General features: G+C 42.6%; 1 protein-coding gene across 1 annotated transcript in view; it reads right to left on the bottom strand.

Moving 5' to 3' along the window:
- Nucleotides 1-19095: 19095 nt before the first annotated feature.
- The window catches only part of LOC106013152, a 2521-nt gene continuing 2067 nt past the window's right edge, over nt 19096-19549 (bottom strand). The window contains exon 2 of the mRNA XM_013088129.1: nt 19096-19545. Within this exon, the coding sequence (XP_012943583.1) occupies nt 19096-19545 (450 nt within the window). The remainder of the gene's footprint in view (nt 19546-19549) is intronic.

The following is a 19549-nucleotide window of genomic DNA, read 5'->3' as shown; positions in this document are numbered from 1 at the left end:
GAAAAAAAGAAAATTTGAACCAGTCAGTGGCAGAAAAGAAGTAACTGACTCAGAACTGACCAAACCTTGAATTTGAGACGAAAAACATTATTAGATATTATTACTGCAAAGAGAGAGACAAGAGAGAGAGAGAGAGAGAGAGAGAGAGAGAGAGAGAGAGAGAGAGAGAGAGAGAGAACCATAAGTGGCAGGGTTTGATAATGTTCTAAATTATGTTTCTTGTTAGCATTAGGTAATAAATGCATGTTATGTTATTCAATTAACTTGACAGCAAGTAAAGTCACTGATATCAGTCCTAATCCTGCCGCCACTTACGGTTTGGACCTCAATTAAGGGAAGGGTTTGTTTTCTTCATTTTGAGCAGTCCTGCCTCAGACACCCACCTGTCCTATACGACCACTGTATTCTCCTGTGTAGTCTGAGTTGTAAGCTAGTCTGACATGAGCATCGTATAAAACAGTCTAGTGGGCAGCTATTTAGCTATTTGCTCTGTTACACAGTACCCTGGAACTTTGAGCCCTGCGATGATAATTCTGCATGCTATGCAAATTAGTAACCGAAGTTTTAATTACGAACAAAATAAAAGTGGGAAAAAAAGCAGGGCTTAAATTTAATACAGGTTCAACGTTTCACCCTGGAAAGGGTTTCGTCCAGAACATGATACAAAAAGTAATGTAAGATCTAATGACTACAAGCTTTCGCAACAAAAGTGCGCGCATCCAAGTCATTAATGCCGAAAGGTGCGATAAAATCAAATCGGGAAAACCAAAGAAAATTGAAGGCCATGGCAAGAAGTGGTATGGATATAAAATAGTATGTACGTCAAATCAACCATTAATATTAATATAAAGGTAATTATAGTAGTAGCAGCAGCAGCAGCAGTAGTAGTGGAAGTCACAGTTGTAGTAGTAGTGTAGTAGTAGTATCATCATCGTCATCATCATCATAATTTAAATAATAATAACAATAATAATAATATTAATAATAATAATTATCATTATAATAGCCTAATAATGATGATGCTAAAAAATAATAAGACATGAAGTATAAAATAATAGTAATAACAATAATAATAATAATGATAATAATGTTATAATATTATGATAATTATGATCGTAATAATAATAATTTAAAAAAAAAATAATAATAATGAATAGAAGACAATTTTTGCATAAAGATGCCTAAATCATATTATTACAATGTATTGTAAGGAAATAAAATAATAATAATCTTACAAGTAATGCTACGTAAAAACTGTGGGCGAAACAACGTCTGTAAGTGACTGCTACAAACTACCAGGCGTTGACCTGCGAGGGTTTGAGAAAGCGAAACAACAACAAAGAAATCTCCCAGGATACCTGGCTGGACGCGGCCTGGACAAAGGATGGACAGTCCGAGAAGCCGGGCACCTTGGTCATGTGATTACTACAAGCCTGGTCCAGCGTGGGGAAAAGAGCTGAAGCCAAGACCAGTTCACCATTTGACAAGTTGCACGCCTACTGACAAGTGGAGAAAGGTAAGATGTTCTAGAAATCTATTAACCTTTTTCCTCAACCACAAGAATCTTTTCTCTACATTACATCTTGTTGTTATACACGTGTAGCCTACACCTGACCCTCTTCTTCATTGTTGTGTGTTTTCGTCATCGTAGATTTTCTCTTTGATTGAGCATTTCTACCCCAACCCACCAGCCTTTCTTTGTTTTATGATATAATACCTTTACCCTTCTTGTTTCATAATTTAGGTTAGGCTATAGCCAATTCATTGTTCATGGCATTTGTTGTGTCACTGTTTTCACGGCTATGCTGGAGCAACACAAAGACAGAAACCACTCTGGAGGTACACAAATGTGTGCACGTTCAAGAAAAGACTACCATCCTAATTATTAATAGATCTCTAGGCCCTTATTTAAATTTAAAGTTATGATTCATTCTATTCAAGTTCAAGAAAGAACAGTTGTACTATTGGCACTGTGACCGGCCATTTAGAATAAATCACAGGTTTGTCATGTCCTCATGTCTCTTTCACCCATGTTGTTTCAAGTTTGTCAACTAGATCTAGAATCTAGACCTAGACCTATAATTAGTATCGGAGTGCTTATTGGCCCACAGGGGCATATAAAATTTCCCCAAGAACATTTATTATTTGCCCACAAAATTGTGAGTTTTCTCCCCTGTGTTTGCCCCCCCCCCCCCCCCAATCCACAAATGGTAATTTTAAATAAAAATACAACAGCAAAATCCCCATTAAATATTAGAGAAACTATTGGTATTTTTTTACTTTCCCTCCCGTCTCACACTCAGCTACCAGTTGTCTATTTTCTACTAAATATTGATGCGCTGAACACGAATATCAACTTCATTTCCGTCGCAAATTAATGGTTTTTGAAATATTTGATTGTTTTTAACCGAGATGGACATGCTTTGGACCAATCGGGGGGTTCCAGGGGGGCCTGCCGCACTGGGGTAAAAGAAAATCTGGGGGGTTACAGGGGGGCATGCCCCCCTGTTTTTACACCCATAATTTGATATTTTACAGTTAGATTTGAAATTGTCTTGAAAATAATTGATTTGCGACTGTTTTAGTGGCTTTATGTGTGATCTGCAGCAAACAGTACAGCAGTTTGACCCCTGAAACAGTGCATCTGTGTGCGGGAGTGAAAGTAAAAATTTACCAAACTATTTTATACTATAATTATTATACACTTCTCACACCTGAAAGTAAGTCAATTTCTACCATAATATTAAGGAGTATAGATCTAGATCTGAATGACTCCCAAACCAACAAGATCCCAAAAGATAACAAAAACTCATTTGTGTTATTAAGGATACAGAATGCTAATAGTAATCGAAGTGACTATTTCTCCGAACGTTCGGAGAAATAGTGCCGATCTTTATTTCTCCGAATGGTTTCCGGCTTCCGGTCTCGTGATTTTTTGTCTATTTATTGCGAGAGTTCGGCGCCAACTTTCATTCTGCCTCTGGCCTCTGGCCTGGGAAGGAACACCGCATGGCAAGCCCGCCTACAGACAACCTTCAGTAACACCCACCACACACCCACCACCATCATGCACATGTACACACACTAACTAAACATGACCAGTGGGCAACTTTTGAACGTATGACGAGCTGAGCTGTGGACGGAGAGACAGTGTGAGTGAAAGAGCGGGTGAAAGGAAGAATGTGCGAGTGTATCCACAGGCGACAGCAACTACAAGACAAGACGACGACACCGACCCCCTGGCCTGGTCCACAGCTCACAAAAGAAAGGAATGCAGCTCAGGCAGTGTTTTGCCTATATTATTGTCCATGGTTCGCAGGGTGCAAAGGAAAGAATGATATTTTCTTTGTGTGTGCCTGGAGGGAGGGGGTGGGGTATGAAGAAAGTCATGCGGACAGGGATGAGCCGCGGGAGAGAACACGGGAATTGAATGAATGAGGGAAACTGAAAGAGACGAACGACTCATGAGCCATGGAGTGAATGGATCCTGTGTTTCTATTTTTGTATACTTTGAACTGTTACTGAATACAGGCTGAAATAAAGCCCGAAAACACACACACACACACACACACACACACACACACACACACACACACACACACACACACACACTCCTCACTCTCCACTTACTACCACACACAGACACACTCACACACGCACATACATACACACACACACACACACACACACAGGAGCAAATTTTTGGGTCTATATCTATTTCAATTTTCAAGAGCTAGTCTAGAGATTTTTAGATGAGTGTAAAAACGTGAAAAAGAAAGGTTTCACAACAGAAAGAAATCAAAATTAGAACAGCCCATAAACAACAACAAACATTAACAAATAAGGGCGTGTGTCCACCTGTCCGAAGAAGATTGGCAGTTTTAACCCTAAATGTGCGTAATTTTAAAAAAAGGACAGGATATTACATGTAAATTATGGAATCACACACATTAAGGGGCTTTGCCAGTGTCAGTACATTGGTCGCAGCAGTGACAAACGCAGATGCCAGTTCTATGTGTCGTTATCAATAACCCTCCGTAGATCTAGATCTAGATCTAGACAGCACACGAGTGAACACAACACATTACGTTTAAGAGCAGCACCCTTCATAGGCAACACGCCATATCTGTAGCGAAAAACTGTTTGGAACTGTAGCATTTCTTTATATAAATATTTACTGCGGACATTTTTTGGACCGCTTGAACCATATATTGTATACGAACAATCTTTGGTAAGCTTATACTATAATTATAGATCTATATTATATCCGAAATTTGCGAGAAAGGATGTGATTTCAGAGTGTTCGGAGAAATAGTGCCCAGCTTTATTTTCCCGAACGTTCGGAGAAATAGTGCCGGCCAATAGTAATAGCCGTTTAAATTTATTATTTCTTATTTAATCTTGAAAAAGTTGTTTTTGCTATGCTTAAATCTGGTAAATTTTTACTTATGCACCCACACACAGATGCATTGATTTGAGGGCTAATTTAAAATGCCATAATTTTTGTTTTAGAACACACGTAAGGCTACAAACTTCATTAACCCTTGCAAATCAATTGTTTTCAATCCTAATCGCTAAAACATCAAATCATTGTGAAATGCAGGGGGGCATGCCCCCCTGAAACCCCCCATGTTGTTAAAATCAATTATTTAAAAGTCAAATATTACTATTTTCAAGCATCAATGACTCAATACCTATGGATTTGCGGCAAAAATGAAGGCCATATTCGTGTTCAGCATGCAAAATACTACTAGAAAAAAATGTATATAAAACGTGTACATGAGACGCATGATTTGAAAAATACCTAAAATATAATTAAGTGGAAGACGAAACATTTGGTGAGAGATGATTTATTTCTCTTAAAAGGGAAGAATTCTTTTCCGTCCCACAATTTTCATTTTTGAATTTTTTGTTTCGATTCGATTGCTTACAGTATAGATTCTAGATCAAGGTTACATGCATTTGCCACTCTGATTCCAAAAAGTGATTTTTAAGGCCACACGCAGCACATGTTTTTGGGGCCGACGGTTTGGGTCCAATGTTTTTGGGGGGTTTTGAGAAACTTCCCTGGAAAAGTATTATGTGCTAAATCAAATGGAAGTACTCCCTACGCTCTATCTCAGACAGCTCTGTAAAGGTTGTAACGTTTTGAGACAATGCAGTGCTTTAAAGCAATTTTGACATGTTTGCTCCTGCCCTCAAAATGTTCCTTTCTAGGCTTTAAAAACTAAAAAACCATTCAAGATAAAAACGTGAAAGTTAGAGGGTAAGTGCACCATGCAATTCCAAATAAAATGATGATAGCTTTTTCTAACTTTTGAAAAAGTTTATATTTTCAATGATTTTTTTACTTTGCTGTTTTGTCAGTAGCTAAAAAGCCTCTCAGTCAATAAGTCCCGCGTTCGAATCTGGACAGCAATGGAAAATGTTCTTCTCTTTTAAAGTTTTCTCCTTTCCCCTCCTTTCCTGCTCTCTAACCATATTCTGTAGTCTGCTTTTGTCTCCACTTTCTGCCCCCACCCCCTCACCTCCGTTTGCCCCCTCCTCTGGGCTTATGACTCTTTCTGCAGCCTTTCTACTGCTACTCCTTGGCTCCTTCTTACTGCTGTCTTTCAGCCACACCTCTGTTCTTATGGCGGGTAAATTCTACACCTAGCCTTCTCGGACCAGGGAAAAAAATCTCAGTGGTCCCGTGTGCAAGTTGCTTGGTGGTCCAAAATCGATACATGTAAGAGTAGGCTTCGGCCGCCACCCGAGCAAAAAAGAGGGAAGTCTTCTAAAAGTAATAAAATTATATTATGTACAATTTTTTTAAAAAGCGAGCTCCATTTTCTTAAGATGTGTGTGCAGGTTACGAATATTATGTAATTAGTTCATAGATAGTATGGTTGGTTTTTTACTTTTTAGCTTTTGAAAATGGTCCTTCAGATAGCCCAGTTTCACTCTAATTTGCCATTCCTGTGATTATGTAACTGATAATTACAGTCAAACCTGCCCTGACGGCCACCTCTATAAGACGGCCACCTGTACAAACGGCCACTTTCCATCTCCCCCCTTGCGTTTTTTCTATATAATTTAACTGTAAAACGGGCACCTGTCCAACGCGGCCGCGGCCACCATATTTTAACACACAACCCCTATCACACAAAGCAAATACACCTGTCTAAGATGGCCACCTTAGTGACTCCATTACGTTTTGTCATAAATCAAGCATTGGGCTCTTGCGTTGTGGGCGAGCCGTCATAATCTAATCACCTGTCATTGTTGTTAGGTAGTCCCTCCAACCGATCATGTTGCGTAGGCCCCTCCCACTGTTGACCAATAAGTAACAAAATTAATTTTCAGCTGCTGGTGAGGTAAGCGTGTGATCCCTCATATCCCATAAGCCCCGCCCAGAATTCATACACACAAATCATAAGTGAGATGAGTGGTCACTGTTTACCCAGTCTGTAACAAAGTAACAAAGGACGTCAACCTGAACTTGTGACAGAAGCGTCGCTCATTCTCCGAATGGTAGCGACACGTGTGTTTGTTTTACCATAGCACCCGGTCCTCCTTGTCTCACACATTTCGTTTTATTGTCACCCTTGTACAAAAGCAGCAACAAAAGGAAAAAAGAGAAGAAAAAAAAACCCAGCGAAAACATCAACAACAACAACAATGCGGCTACCTTCGGGTGGGACCTCACAAAAGATTGGTTTGTTTTCTTCATCTTGATCAGTCCTGCCTAAGACGGCCACCTGTCTTATACGGCCATTTTCTCCTCGACAATGGGTGGCCGTCTTACACAGGTTCGACTGTATTCCCAAAACTGAATATTCTTAATCCTGGAATGGAATACTTTGAGAAAATGAGGGGGGAGGGGAAAGTTACAACAACTTAATTGTACATTTTGATGCTAAAAAATATGACTATTAGTGTGGCCTTAATTAAGGTGCATGGAACAAAATTGTTTATAAACATCTACAGAGAGATGGAAGTAGGATTTCGTGCAGGATAAAAATTTGTGTTAAAAGGTTGCAGAATAAAACACTATTTTTTTTAATAAAAATCCTTTTTAAATAAAACTCTTGGTGAAGATCTGTTATAAATTCAGGGGAAAACTTTGCACAATGTTTGCAGTCAGTCTCCCTTTGACTCATGAGATGAAGGGCTGACATTGCCAGCAAACTGTGGACACAAAGAATGGTATGTCTCAGAATATCTCCACATTTGCATCATTTTAGGCAGTGAGAGATACAGAGAGAGAGAGAGGGTTACACACACATCTATATATATATATACACACAGAGGGGGGGGGGGGAGAGTGTCCAAGTGTAGAGGTATCGAATGGTGATCGGTTACAATATTGCAAATGGGGGACAAAAACGGTTAAATCATGGCTGAAGAAAGTGGGGCGATCATGGGTAGTGACTGGAAGGTGTGGGACAAAAACGGGTGCGCCGCTGAAAAGATATATACATCCTAGTAAAATATAGACATTGCTTTGAACACTAGTGGCACTGAGCTTTTCATTCTTGTAATTCCCGGGGTGTGATGGGTGTGTCCTTGAGGCTTTGCCACAAGCTGGGACACTCAGGTCGGACAAATCAGGTCCAAAGTCAACTTTATGAATGTACATACTCCTTGTAGGCCTCACATTTATTTTTTACTTCTGGGAAAATGCCCCCCCCCCCCCCCCTGATTGGTCTAAGTCATGGAAATTACAATACAATTGGACTGCTTGGTGTACTATGCAAGTGCAAGTAGTTCAAATAAAAATATCAATTTTTTAGAACTACAGTCGAACCTGCCCTGACGACCACCTCTATAAGACGGCCACCTGTACAAACGGCCACTTTCCTTTTTCCCCCTTGCGTTTTTTCTATATAATTTAACTGTGTAAAACGGGCACCTGTCCAATGAGGCCGCGGCCACAATAATTTAACACACAACCCCTATAATACTAGCAATAATACCTGTCTAAGACGGTCACCTTAGTGACTCCATTACGTTTTGTCATAAATTGTGCATTGGCCCCTGGCGTTGTGGGCGAGCTGTCATAATTCAATCATCTGTTGTTGTTGTTAGGTAGTCCCTCCAACGGATCATGTTGCGTAGGCCCCTCCCACTGTTGACCAATAGCTACCAATTTTCAGCTGCTGGTGAGGTAAGTGTGTGATCCGTCATAACCCATCAGCCCCGCCCAGAACTCATACACAAATCGTAAGTGAGATAAGTGGTTACTGTTTACCCAGTCTGTAACAAAGTAGCAAAGGACGTCAACATGAACTTGTTACAGAAGTGTCCCTCGTTCTCCGAGTGGTGGCGACCCATGTGTTTGTTTTAACATGGCACTCGGTCTTCCTTGTTTGATACATTTCGTTTTATTGTCACCATTGTGCAAAATCAGCGACAAAATAAAAATTACAAACGAAGTACAAACCAACAGCAACAACACCAGCAAAGACAACAACAATGCAGCTACTTTCGATTGGGGCCTCAGATGGGAATGGTTTGTTTCCTTTATCTTGATCAGTCCTGCCTAAGACGGCCACCTGTCTTATACGGCCACTTTCTCCTTGACAATGGGTGGCCGTCTTACACAGGTTTGACTGTATTAATTTGCAACCTGTCAGCTAATGTTTCACATTCACGCTACTAAAGTTGATTTTGGTGTTAGGACAAATGGTCGCTTTTAAGCACAAGGTGGCTATCCCGAATTGCCCCTTCTTCAGTGTCTTTAAAAGGCAAGGAGAGTTTTCTCTATAACCAAACAAATATACACACCAATGAAACCAAACTTCTCCTATAGGTAGAGCAATGCATTGTGAAATTGTGAAAGTTTATTTCCTTGTTTCTCCATTATCAATTGTTGGGAATGCAAAATCTGACAAGTCTGATACGGCTGATTGGCCGACTCATGTGTGTGAAGCTGATTTAAGCAATCATGTCACTGATGTAAAATATTCAGTAAATATATATAGATGTAATCTACTGACGTCATTCTGACAGTACATAATCTACTGACGTCATTCTGACAGTACATAATCTACTAACGTCATTCTGACAGTAGGCTACATAATCTACTGACGTCATTCTGACAGTGTTGTGCAAGTTTCCTCCGCCTGTGATCTTAATCTCTCGCCTAATCTTCTCCTCCTCAGGTCAATCAAGTCGCTGTCGAGCTGCATCGTGCCCGTAGACGAGACACTGTGCTTACCTCTGGTTGCTATGGATACAACAAACACTGGTGAAGAGATGTCCATGGATTCCCCGTCTAGAGACAGACGTGTGTCTGGGGATGAGCAGATGATGGAGGACGTTACGACTGGCTCAGAATCTCCGCCCAGTGACCCCGTGATGTCTGAACACGCCACTGAGCCGGTCAGTTCGGTGGACAGTCTGGACAGTGTGGATGGATCTGACCAGTGTGAGGCTGTGAGTGCCGCCTTGTGGGACGGTGAGGACATCGCTGACCTGACCTCTGAGTCTGAGGACATCGCTGACCTGACCTCTGAGTCTGAGGACATCGCTTACCTGACCTCTGATGACATGAACAACGAACTGTTCACCGCCGTCTCACGCGGACAATTGTTCCGTGTTCAAGAGCTGACGTTTTATGGAGCAGACGCAAATGGATTAAAAGATTCATTTGGTAAAAACTGCCTCCTCTTGGCGTCTGAAAAGGGCTACGCCGATATCATGAAGGTGTTGCTGTCCTTGCCAGGCTGCGCGGTGGACAGTGTGGACAAATCTGGCAACACAGCGCTCATCCTTTGCCAGGCCAGCGGGGCCGCGGCACAGATCACCCACGACCTGCTGGAGAAAAAGGCTACCGTCGACTTCCAGAACCAGAACGGGGAGACTGCCTTGATGAAAGCTGTGCAGCGCCAGAACGTGTCGGCGATGAACCAGCTGATGAGACACAAGGCCAACATGGCGCTGGAGGACAGAGATGGAAACACGGCCCGGTCGTTGGCAGCTGCCCTCGGTATGGACGGTTTGTTGGACGTTCTGGACACGAGCGCGCCTCTGGTGAGAGCCACCATGGCGCTAGACTCAGAACTCATCGACACTTTGCTTACTTTTGGACCTTTTAGTCCCAATCACGAGGACGAGTGGGGCCGCACCCCTCTCAATGTCTTGTTTCACTCCAAACTGACCATAGGAATCCTGGGAATTAACTCATTCTATCCCATCAGCGGGTCACGGTGCACAGCGGGCCGGTGCGGTCCCGACTTCTCCCTGGTTCCGTTCCGTGCGCGAGAGGTGGAGGTGATGAGGCAACTGGTGAGAGCGGGGGCGGACGTTCACCTGTGCTGTGAGGTCAACAAATCCCACTGCCCCGTGTGGCTGGCGGCACGCCTCGGGGACCCGGATGTCCTGTCTGTGCTCCTGGAGACGGAGGACTGGGTGTACAGCCGCGACAAATGGAACTCTTACTCCACGGCCCTCGAGCTCGCCGCCGGCTGTGGCCAGCTTCACTTAGTGGATGTTCTGGCCAAGTCCTTGAACTCTCTCACACCTGACAGCAGGGGTGACTCACTGATCCTGGGCTGGTCAGATGACATGATGCACGCTACGCTACATGAGGCTCTGTATGCCGCCATCTTGGCGGGTCAGAAGGGGTGCGTCTCACGGCTCTTTCAGCTCATCGACAATCTGGACTTTAAGATGGCTGTGAGTTTTGCCGTTCTGTCCGGACACTTTTCCATTTTCTCCCTGGTGCGGGACGTGGACGGCCGGAAGTTTCTGGAACTTTTGTCCTCGGAGGTGGGGAGAGACTGGCTGAAAAAAGCGTGTTTCTGTAACAGCGCGGAAATCGTGGAGAGTCTACTGGCATCGGGGTTGACGGTGAAAGGTCAACAGCTGCAATTGGTGGAGAGGAAAAGAGCACCAATGCCAGAGTCGGTGAAGGCGACTCAGTCGTTGCCCCGTAGGGTGGCCCGCTCGACCTCACTGTGGCGACCCATGGACGAGACAGATGGGAGAGTTCCCGTGGCCATGTCCCGCTCGGCAGACATGGTGAGAGTGTTGCTGCAACATGGGGCCACGTTCGACGTCAACTTCCTCGCCGCCGTCCTCTCTCACAGCCGCTGCAACGGAGACTTCCGCGCGTTCGTGTTGACCTTCAACTTTGACCCCAATCAGCTGGACAGACATGGAAGGTCACTGCTGTCTTTGTCCGCGGAGCAAGGGGACATGAAGTCTGTGGTCACCCTGGTCAATAAAGGAGCAGACTCGAACCAGAAACCCCTGCACGGCTACCCCGCCCTGATGGCTGCGGCCAGGAACAGGCACGTGGAGATCGTCCACTTTTTGCTGGAGGGGGGCGCTGACGTCAACATCCGGGACAGGAACGAGGACACAGCACTCACCGTGTCAGACAGCCAGCGCGTCGTCCGTCTTCTTGTTGGGAAGGGGGCGCTACTCAATGTGGTCAACTGCCACGGTTGCTCGGCGGTCGTCAAGTCATTCAAGGCAGACAACTTGTCGGTGTTCCACTGCCTGGTGGAGTCCGGCGTCGACGTGAACTCTCCACACAAGGGCAAGAGCTTGCTGTCCTATCTGCTGGAGGCAGAGAGATTCCGGCCCCGGTTTATCCACATTCTGCTGAACCACGGAGCCAAAGTGTCCTCGCCGAGAAGTGTGCTGGGGGTGCACAGAGCCATGGCCGAAAACTGCTTCTACCTGCTGCGCGGATTGATCCACGGATGCTGCCTGCCCCCGGCTCTGTTCCGAGAGAAGCGTTATCCGTTCCACGAGTGGGTGGGGGGCAATGTGCCATTCAGTCAGGTCATGGAGGTCTGCTCCCCTCTCTTCATGGCTCTCTTCCTGGGTCGCGTGGAGATCGCCCGCCGCATGGTGCGTTCGTTTTATCTGACCATGTCGGACCTCACACAACTGCCCAGACACGAGGCTGTCCGCGCGTGTTTGACAGGCAAAAACTTGGACAGAAGTGTGGAGTTTCTGGATGATATGGCCTCCTCCCCTCCCTCCCTGCTACAGCTGAGCATGGTGCGCGTTTCTGGGATGTGTGGGGGGCCCCCGGGGCGCAGGGCGAGGGTGGAACAGCTGGGACTGCCCCAATATCTCGAGGAATTTCTCACGTTCTCGTCAGCCGAGCTCATCACGGAGGTAGTGGACAACTGATCTCACTCCCGGTACCGGGGGGGGGGGGGGGGGGTTGATCTTGTTTTGTCATTTCTCCCATTGGACTGAGTGACACTAGCCACAAAACAGAGTGTAGATTACCCGCGTGTGTGGTGTAGCGCTGACGTGCGTCGATATAATGTGTGTATGTACATAGATCTATATTATTATAGTGTGTGTGTGTTTGTGAGAGATTTTTTCTAATCAATTTGGACAATGTACTTATTTAAGTGTTGTCACTCTATTGTGTAATTTCCTTCATTCTATTTTGTAATTTATTTCAGTGTATTGTGTTTGATTTCTTTCCTTCCTTTCTGCACATTCCTCAGTTGTTCCCAGTGGCTGGAACTGAGAGTTTGGTCCTGGCCTTAGTGTATTGCATATTATCTTCCTTCATATGAGACACACACAGACAAACGTTTAGGAACACACGCAGACAAACATTTAGAAATACACAGACAAGCAAACGTTTAGGAACACACACAGACAAATGTTTAGGAACACACGCAGACAAACATGTAGAAATACACAGACAAGCAAATGTTTAGGAACACACACAGACCAGCGTTTAGGAACACATCGGGACAAATGCACACACTTAGCAAACCGGTAGCAAACAAATTTTCATGTCCTAATTGTCTTCTACTATTTTCTTTGTGTTTGAGACTCATACATGGCCAAAGACACATACATAGCCAAAGACTCATACATAGCCAAAGACTCATACATAGCCAAAAACACATTCATAGCCAAAAACACATTCATAGCCAAAAACACATTCATAGCCAAAGACACATTCATAGCCAAAGACACATACATAGCCAAAGACTCATACATAGCCAAAGACACATACAAAGCCAGATCTGGCATTGTATCTGTGTTGGTACATGATGGGATATATATGTGTGTCAGAGATTTTGATGTTATTTTAATTTTGTGGAGTGTAATGTATTGTGTTTTGATTTTGTCGGGGGTGGGGGTAAATTCAAGCTGGTCTTGATGAGCATGGCTACAAACATGTTTTGGTCAGCGCTACATGAAATGTTGAGATGTGATGTTCCCTTTGTGTTGGGTCCTGACTGAGCAGCTACTGACTCACTATTGAGTCGCCCGTCCTGCAGTTTCTGGGGTTTTTTCACGCATGTAACATACATCATCGCCAGTCAGCATGGAGTAGTCTTTCAACAGTCGAACTTTTATGTGTTCAGTCAAGTCTGATGGCCACCTGTACAAACGGCAACCTGTATAAGACAATCACCTGTACAAACGGCCATCTGTATGAGACAATCACCTGTACAAACGGCCACATGTATAAGACAATCACCTGTACAAATGGCCACCTGTATAAGACAATCACCACTTTGTGCTGTTGAGGCTAGAGAGGTGAGTGGAGTAAGCCTGATTCCCTGCAAAGACTTCTCTGTTGACGTCCACCCCTTGGCGCTCATATGACCTTATGCAGTTGCGAGCACCGTTAAACCTCTGCTCAATAATAGACAATCAGCTGTTCAAACAGCCACTTCCCACTTCCCTGCCCTTTGTCTTTCTACACAATATCTTAATACATACCATGCAATATTTGCCATTTTTCATTACATTCCATGCAATATATGCCCTGTCAGTTACATTTCTGACTGCAATATTTGCCATTTTCATTATTACATTTCTGACTGCAATATTTGCCATTTTTCATTATTAAATTTCTGACTGCAATATTTGCCATTTTTCATTATTTCATTTCTGACTGCAATATTTGCCATTTTTCATTACTTCATTTCTGACTGCAATATTTGCCATTTTTCATTACTTCATTTCTGACTGCAATATTTGCCATTTTCATTATTACATTTCTGACTGCTGACTGCAATATTTGCCATTTTTCATTATTAAATTTCTGACTGCAATATTTGCCATTTTTCATTATTTCATTTCTGACTGCAATATTTGCCATTTTTCATTACTTCATTTCTGACTGCAATATTTGCCATTTTTCATTACTTCATTTCTGACTGCAATATTTGCCATTTTCATTATTACATTTCTGACTGCTGACTGCAATATTTGCCATTTTTCATTATTAAATTTCTGACTGCAATATTTGCCATTTTTCATTACTTCATTTCTGACTGCAATATTTGCCATTTTTCATTATTTCATTTCTGACTGCAATATTTGCCATTTTTCATTTCCAGTATTTCATTTCTGACTGCAATATTTGCCATTTGGACTGAATCGTATACATGCTATTTATTATATTTATTATGTGCAGTAGAAAAAACGATTATTTTCAATTTTTTTGATGCATTTCGTTGAGTATTTTTCATTATTATAAAATTCCAAAGTGAGTAATATGAACTGAATTATTAACTTGATTGAAATAAATTTTGATTATTTTCTTAACTTCAATGCACTTTTTCTGGTGGTATCAGGTATACTTTTACAATTTTAATGGTTGGTTGTGGGATTTTGACAACTTTTTATAATATATGGTCCACTGTTACTTGTTTGTGAACTGGCGTCTGTGGTGTAGCTGTTAGGCACTTCGCTGTCACACGCTGGAGACCCGAGTTTGACTCCCAAGTGGGGAGACAGTTTTATTATCAATGATCTGTCTTTTATCAGGATGTTATTTCCCTCTCAACCCGGGTCTGTCTGCTGGGATGTTGTATCCCTCGGCTCTCAGGCCGGGTCTGTCTGCTGGGATGTTGTATCCTTCTCAGCCAGGGTTGGCCCTGACAGGCAGGGTCGGAAGCCTGCATCAGTAATGATCTAAGTTGTGTTGGTGGGGGTGTAAAAACATCTACGTGAAAATATATATAAACGTCTTTGCCATGTCCACCAGACGCAATGTGACAGGAAGTAGAGTTGACCTGTACCACCCACACCATGTGACAGGAAGTAGAGTTGACCTGTACCACTCATTCCATGTGACAGGAAGTAGAGTTGACCTGTACCACCCATGCAATGTGGCAGGAAGTAGAGTTGACCTGTACCACCCATGCAATGTGACAGGAAGTAGAGTTGACCTGTTCAGCATTCCCAGACACATCAGCCCACTTTTGCCTGCCAGAGTTATCTAGATGTACCGTATTTTAAGTATGCCCATCCAAACGAAAATAAAAAATGATATGTAAGATCACGTAGAAGCAGGATGCTATGTCCTAGTTGTAGGAAAATTATCTGCACCTTTTTACGTAAATACTGGAGTTAGACAAGGCTGCATACTATCACCTGTACTTTTTGAAATTGTGATTGATTTTGTAATGAGACAGAGCAAAGACATAGAAACAGGCATTGGATGGACAAATGGTACATATTTAGACTTTGCGGATGACATCTGCCTGTTAAACACCACAGAACATGAAGCACAAAAGAAAAACTAAACCAATGAATTACCTTGTAATAAATGTGTCCAAAACAGAAGTACTACAACTATCACCAGAAGCTGGTCAAATCTACGCTCACACAAAGTGTGAACAGTTTGTTGCAAAATAAAATACAGCTTGTGGAAACGGTTAGATAATATTAAATAAAATACAGCTGGGGGAGGCAGTAGAAAAAAAGAAAATATAATACTGCTAGTGGAGATGGTTGGAAAATAGTAGATAGAATAGAGCATGGGGAAACGGTTTTAAAAAATGAAATAAAATACAGCTAGTGGAGACGGTTTTTAAATTTATGAAATAAAATACAGTTAGAGGAGACGGTTGGAAAATTGAAAATAAAATACGGCTAATGGAGACGATTGTACGATAGAAACATAAAAAACAGCTAGGGGAAACGGTTGTAAAATAGAAAATAAAATACAGTTGGAGGAGACTGTTAAAAAATATATAATAAAATACAGCTACGGGAAACGGTTGAAAAATAGAAAATAAAAGTCAGATGGAGATGGTTGGAAAAAATAAAATAAAATACAATCAGTGGAGATGGTTAGAAAATATTAAATAAAATATAGCAAGTGGAGACGGTTGGAAATTAAAAAGTAAAATACAGCTGGTTGAGACGGTTGCAAAATATAAAATAAAAAATAGCTAGTGGAGACGGTCGGAAAAAAGAAAAGAAAATAGGCTAGGGGAAATGGTTTTAATATAGAAAAAAAATACAGCTAGTGTACACAGTTTGAAAACAGAAAATAAAATACAGCTCCTCAAGACAGTTGGAAAAATAGAAAATATAATAATACAGCTAGTGGAGACAAATAATATGAAATAAAATGCAGCTAGAGAAGACTTGAAAAATAGGAAAATATAATACATCGAATCTCCTTTATTTAAAGGAGACTGTTAAAATATAGAAAATAAAATAAAGATAGTTGAGACGGTTGAAAAATAGCGAAAATAAAGTAGGTCTACAGATAGTGGAGACGGTTGTAAAATATGAAATAAAATACAGATAGAGGAGACGGTTGTAAAATATAAAATAAAATACAGCTAGTGGAGATGGTTGGAAAATAGTAAATAAAATACAGCTAGGGAAGACGGTTTAAAAAGAAGAAAAAAATCCAGCTAGGCTAATGGAGACGGTTGGAAAGTAGGCCTATAAAATAAAATACAGAAAGGGGAGACGGTTGGGAAAAAAAAAATTAAAAGTAGCTAGAGGAGACGTTTGGAAAATATGAAATAAAATACAACTAGTGGAGACAGTTTTTAAAAATAAAATAGATCTAGGGCAAACAGTTGGAATATAGATAATATAATAGATCTAGGGCAAACGGTTTTAAAATATAAAATAAAAGGGAGTGCTTATTTAGGCCACATATGGCCTTAATAGGCTACCCCCCCCCTCCCTTACCTTATTTAGGCCACATCATATGGTAGATTTCTTGAACTAACCATGGATTCGGAAGGTCGAGATTCTACTGATCTTTTTATTTAGTGCGAGGAATTTTTCAAAATAGAGGATGATACTAAATGAAAAGTGGACTAAGGGTAAGAGTTGTGTGTGTGTGGTTGTTTTGTGTGTGGTTGTGGTGAGAGAGAGAGAGTAAATGTAATAGTGTGTGTGTAATGTGTGAATGTTATTGTGTGCCTGAGTGTCTATCTCAATTGTACGGTCCAAATACATCATCATTGCCTTTCTCACCCTGGGTCATGATATAGGCCACGAACAAACACTCTCCACCTTTCCCTATCCTGGGCTAGTCGCTTGATGTCACTCCACGTCTTCCCACTTATCTGTACATCCATTTCCGTGACTCTTCTCCAGGTTCCACGAGGTCTTCCCCTTGATCTTTTACCCTGTGGGTTCCAATCTAACACTTTTCTTGTTATGCAGCTGCTTGACTTCCTGAGAGTGTGTCCAATCCATCGCCAACGTCTTCTTCCCACCTCATCTCTGACCGGACTCTGTCTGGTTCTTCTTAATACTTCCTCGTTGGTGATCCTGTCTGTCCATTTGATCCTCAGCAGCCTCCTCAGACACTTGTTCAAGAAAACCTGGATCCTCTTTATGCACGTATGGGATGTGTTCCACGTCTCACATCCATACAACAAGACTGACTTCACATTTGAGTTGAAAATTCTGAGCTTTGTTCGTAATGAGATATCCCTGGTCCTCCAAATCCTGCTCACAAAGAAATAAATGCAGCCTGTGCCTTTCCAATGCAGGACTTTATTTTCCGCACCTGTTTCCCTCTCTTTGTCAATTATTATACACTCAAGATAGCAGAAGGATTCGACGTCTTCTAGTGCATTTCCTTGTACTGTGACCTGCTCCTTTCGCAGTGCATCTATCCTTAGGACTTTCGACTTTGCAGGGTGGATCCTCAATCCAACAGACTCTGATAGGCTGTTTAAACTTGTCGTCCTTGCCAGCAGTTTTGATTTTGCTGCCTAGGTAGGTAAATGTGTCTGTTATAGGGAGGTTTGTGTTGTTCAGCGTTGGGGAGCCTACATTCAGTGTCATCACTTCTGGCTTATTCTTAACCCAATCTGGCGTCCGTATTTGTGGAGTCGGTTTGTTTTTTTCCTGCATGTGCTGGCTGGTATGGGAGAGTAGTGCAAGGTCGTCGGCAAAGTCAAGATCCTCGAGGGTGGAGAAGAGAGTCCACCTTATGCCTCTTGATGCATCCTCTGTTGTTTTCCTCATGACCCAGTCAATGGCCAGGTTGAACAGAATTGCTGACATGTTGCATCCTTGTCTAACTCCTGTCTTTACCTCAAAAGCAGTGGTACTGTAGTGTTATCTTATGTTACCTTTTACTTCCAACGCATAGATCTTGTGGGTCCCCGGGCGCCCGGCGACTGCTGTGTGTTGTCTCTGTTACTGCTAGGACTGACGCTCTCTCTTCTCACGTTGAGTTTTTAGTCTCCAGTCGATCTTGTTAGTACTCATCAGTGCAGGGGGAAAACTGCTACCCGTGCACAACCAATTAGCCAGAAAGTCGCCCCCAAAACGTGAAAGGCTAAAATATTGGCCCTACATTACCCCCCTCCCAGTGCTGTGAACAGTGCGGATAGTACGATGCACTATGCACGAAATAATTGTTTATCCCTACAGGTCCAACCTCTCAGTTCAGGAGGCCTGATTGTAGGCCTACGTCCTGTCCGTGTGGACTGGAGGGTGGATGCGTCGGGGTGTTAAAAACTTTTCCAAGTTGAATGTTGGCATTTGATATGTATGCTGGCTTTAAACGATCAACTGATACTTTTTCTTCGCGTCCTTTCAAATCCAAAGTGAAATATTTGTCATGGGTATTTAAAGATCTTGAATGGACCATCATACGGTCTCTGAAGTGGTTTTCCCTGCGCGTCGTGGCGAACATAAACATATCCCGTTGCAGCAAGATTGCTAGGTAGGCCTACATAGGACGTTTGACTCCAGTCCTCGGGAATCTGCTTTCCCTCCCATATGGCTTTGAATAGTGGATGAAGAATGGTGGCAGTCAGTTCTGGGTCTACTTTAAACAATTCAGCATTCAGGTTGTCCATTCTTGGAGATTTTCTTGATTTCAGGCTCTTAATTTACAATCTCGTGTTTCTGTGGTGGGTCAGAGCTGATATCTAGATCCAAGGTAGCTTCCTGTATGTCAGGGGTGTCCTCAGGTGGAGGTTGGTTTAGGACTGCCCTGAAGTGTTCTGTCCAGCGTGCTTCTTGTTCCTTCTCGATTATCAGCAGCTTGCCACTCATTCCGCTGTGGTGCTTGCCACATATTATTCTTGTGATCTTGTATACGTTGCCTTGTTCACCTTTAGCAGCTGCCTCCTCTGCCTCAGTTGCCAACTTTTCCGTGGCTTCTCTTTTGTCCTTCCTGACCAGTCTTTTAACTTTCTGGCAAGCTTCCTTATAATCCTCTGCGTATTTCTCCTGTAACCGTATCGACTTAGCTGCAAGCTGTCTTTTCTTGATTTCTCTCCGTTCTTCAATAGTATTCCAAGTTCCTTGCTGTATCCATTCTTTGCTTGCATTCTTT

This window comes from Aplysia californica, unplaced genomic scaffold, assembly GCF_000002075.1.
Source record: "Aplysia californica isolate F4 #8 unplaced genomic scaffold, AplCal3.0 scaffold00690, whole genome shotgun sequence".
Lineage (NCBI taxonomy): Eukaryota > Metazoa > Mollusca > Gastropoda > Aplysiida > Aplysiidae > Aplysia > Aplysia californica.
This window is presented reverse-complemented; position numbering and strand designations above follow the sequence as displayed.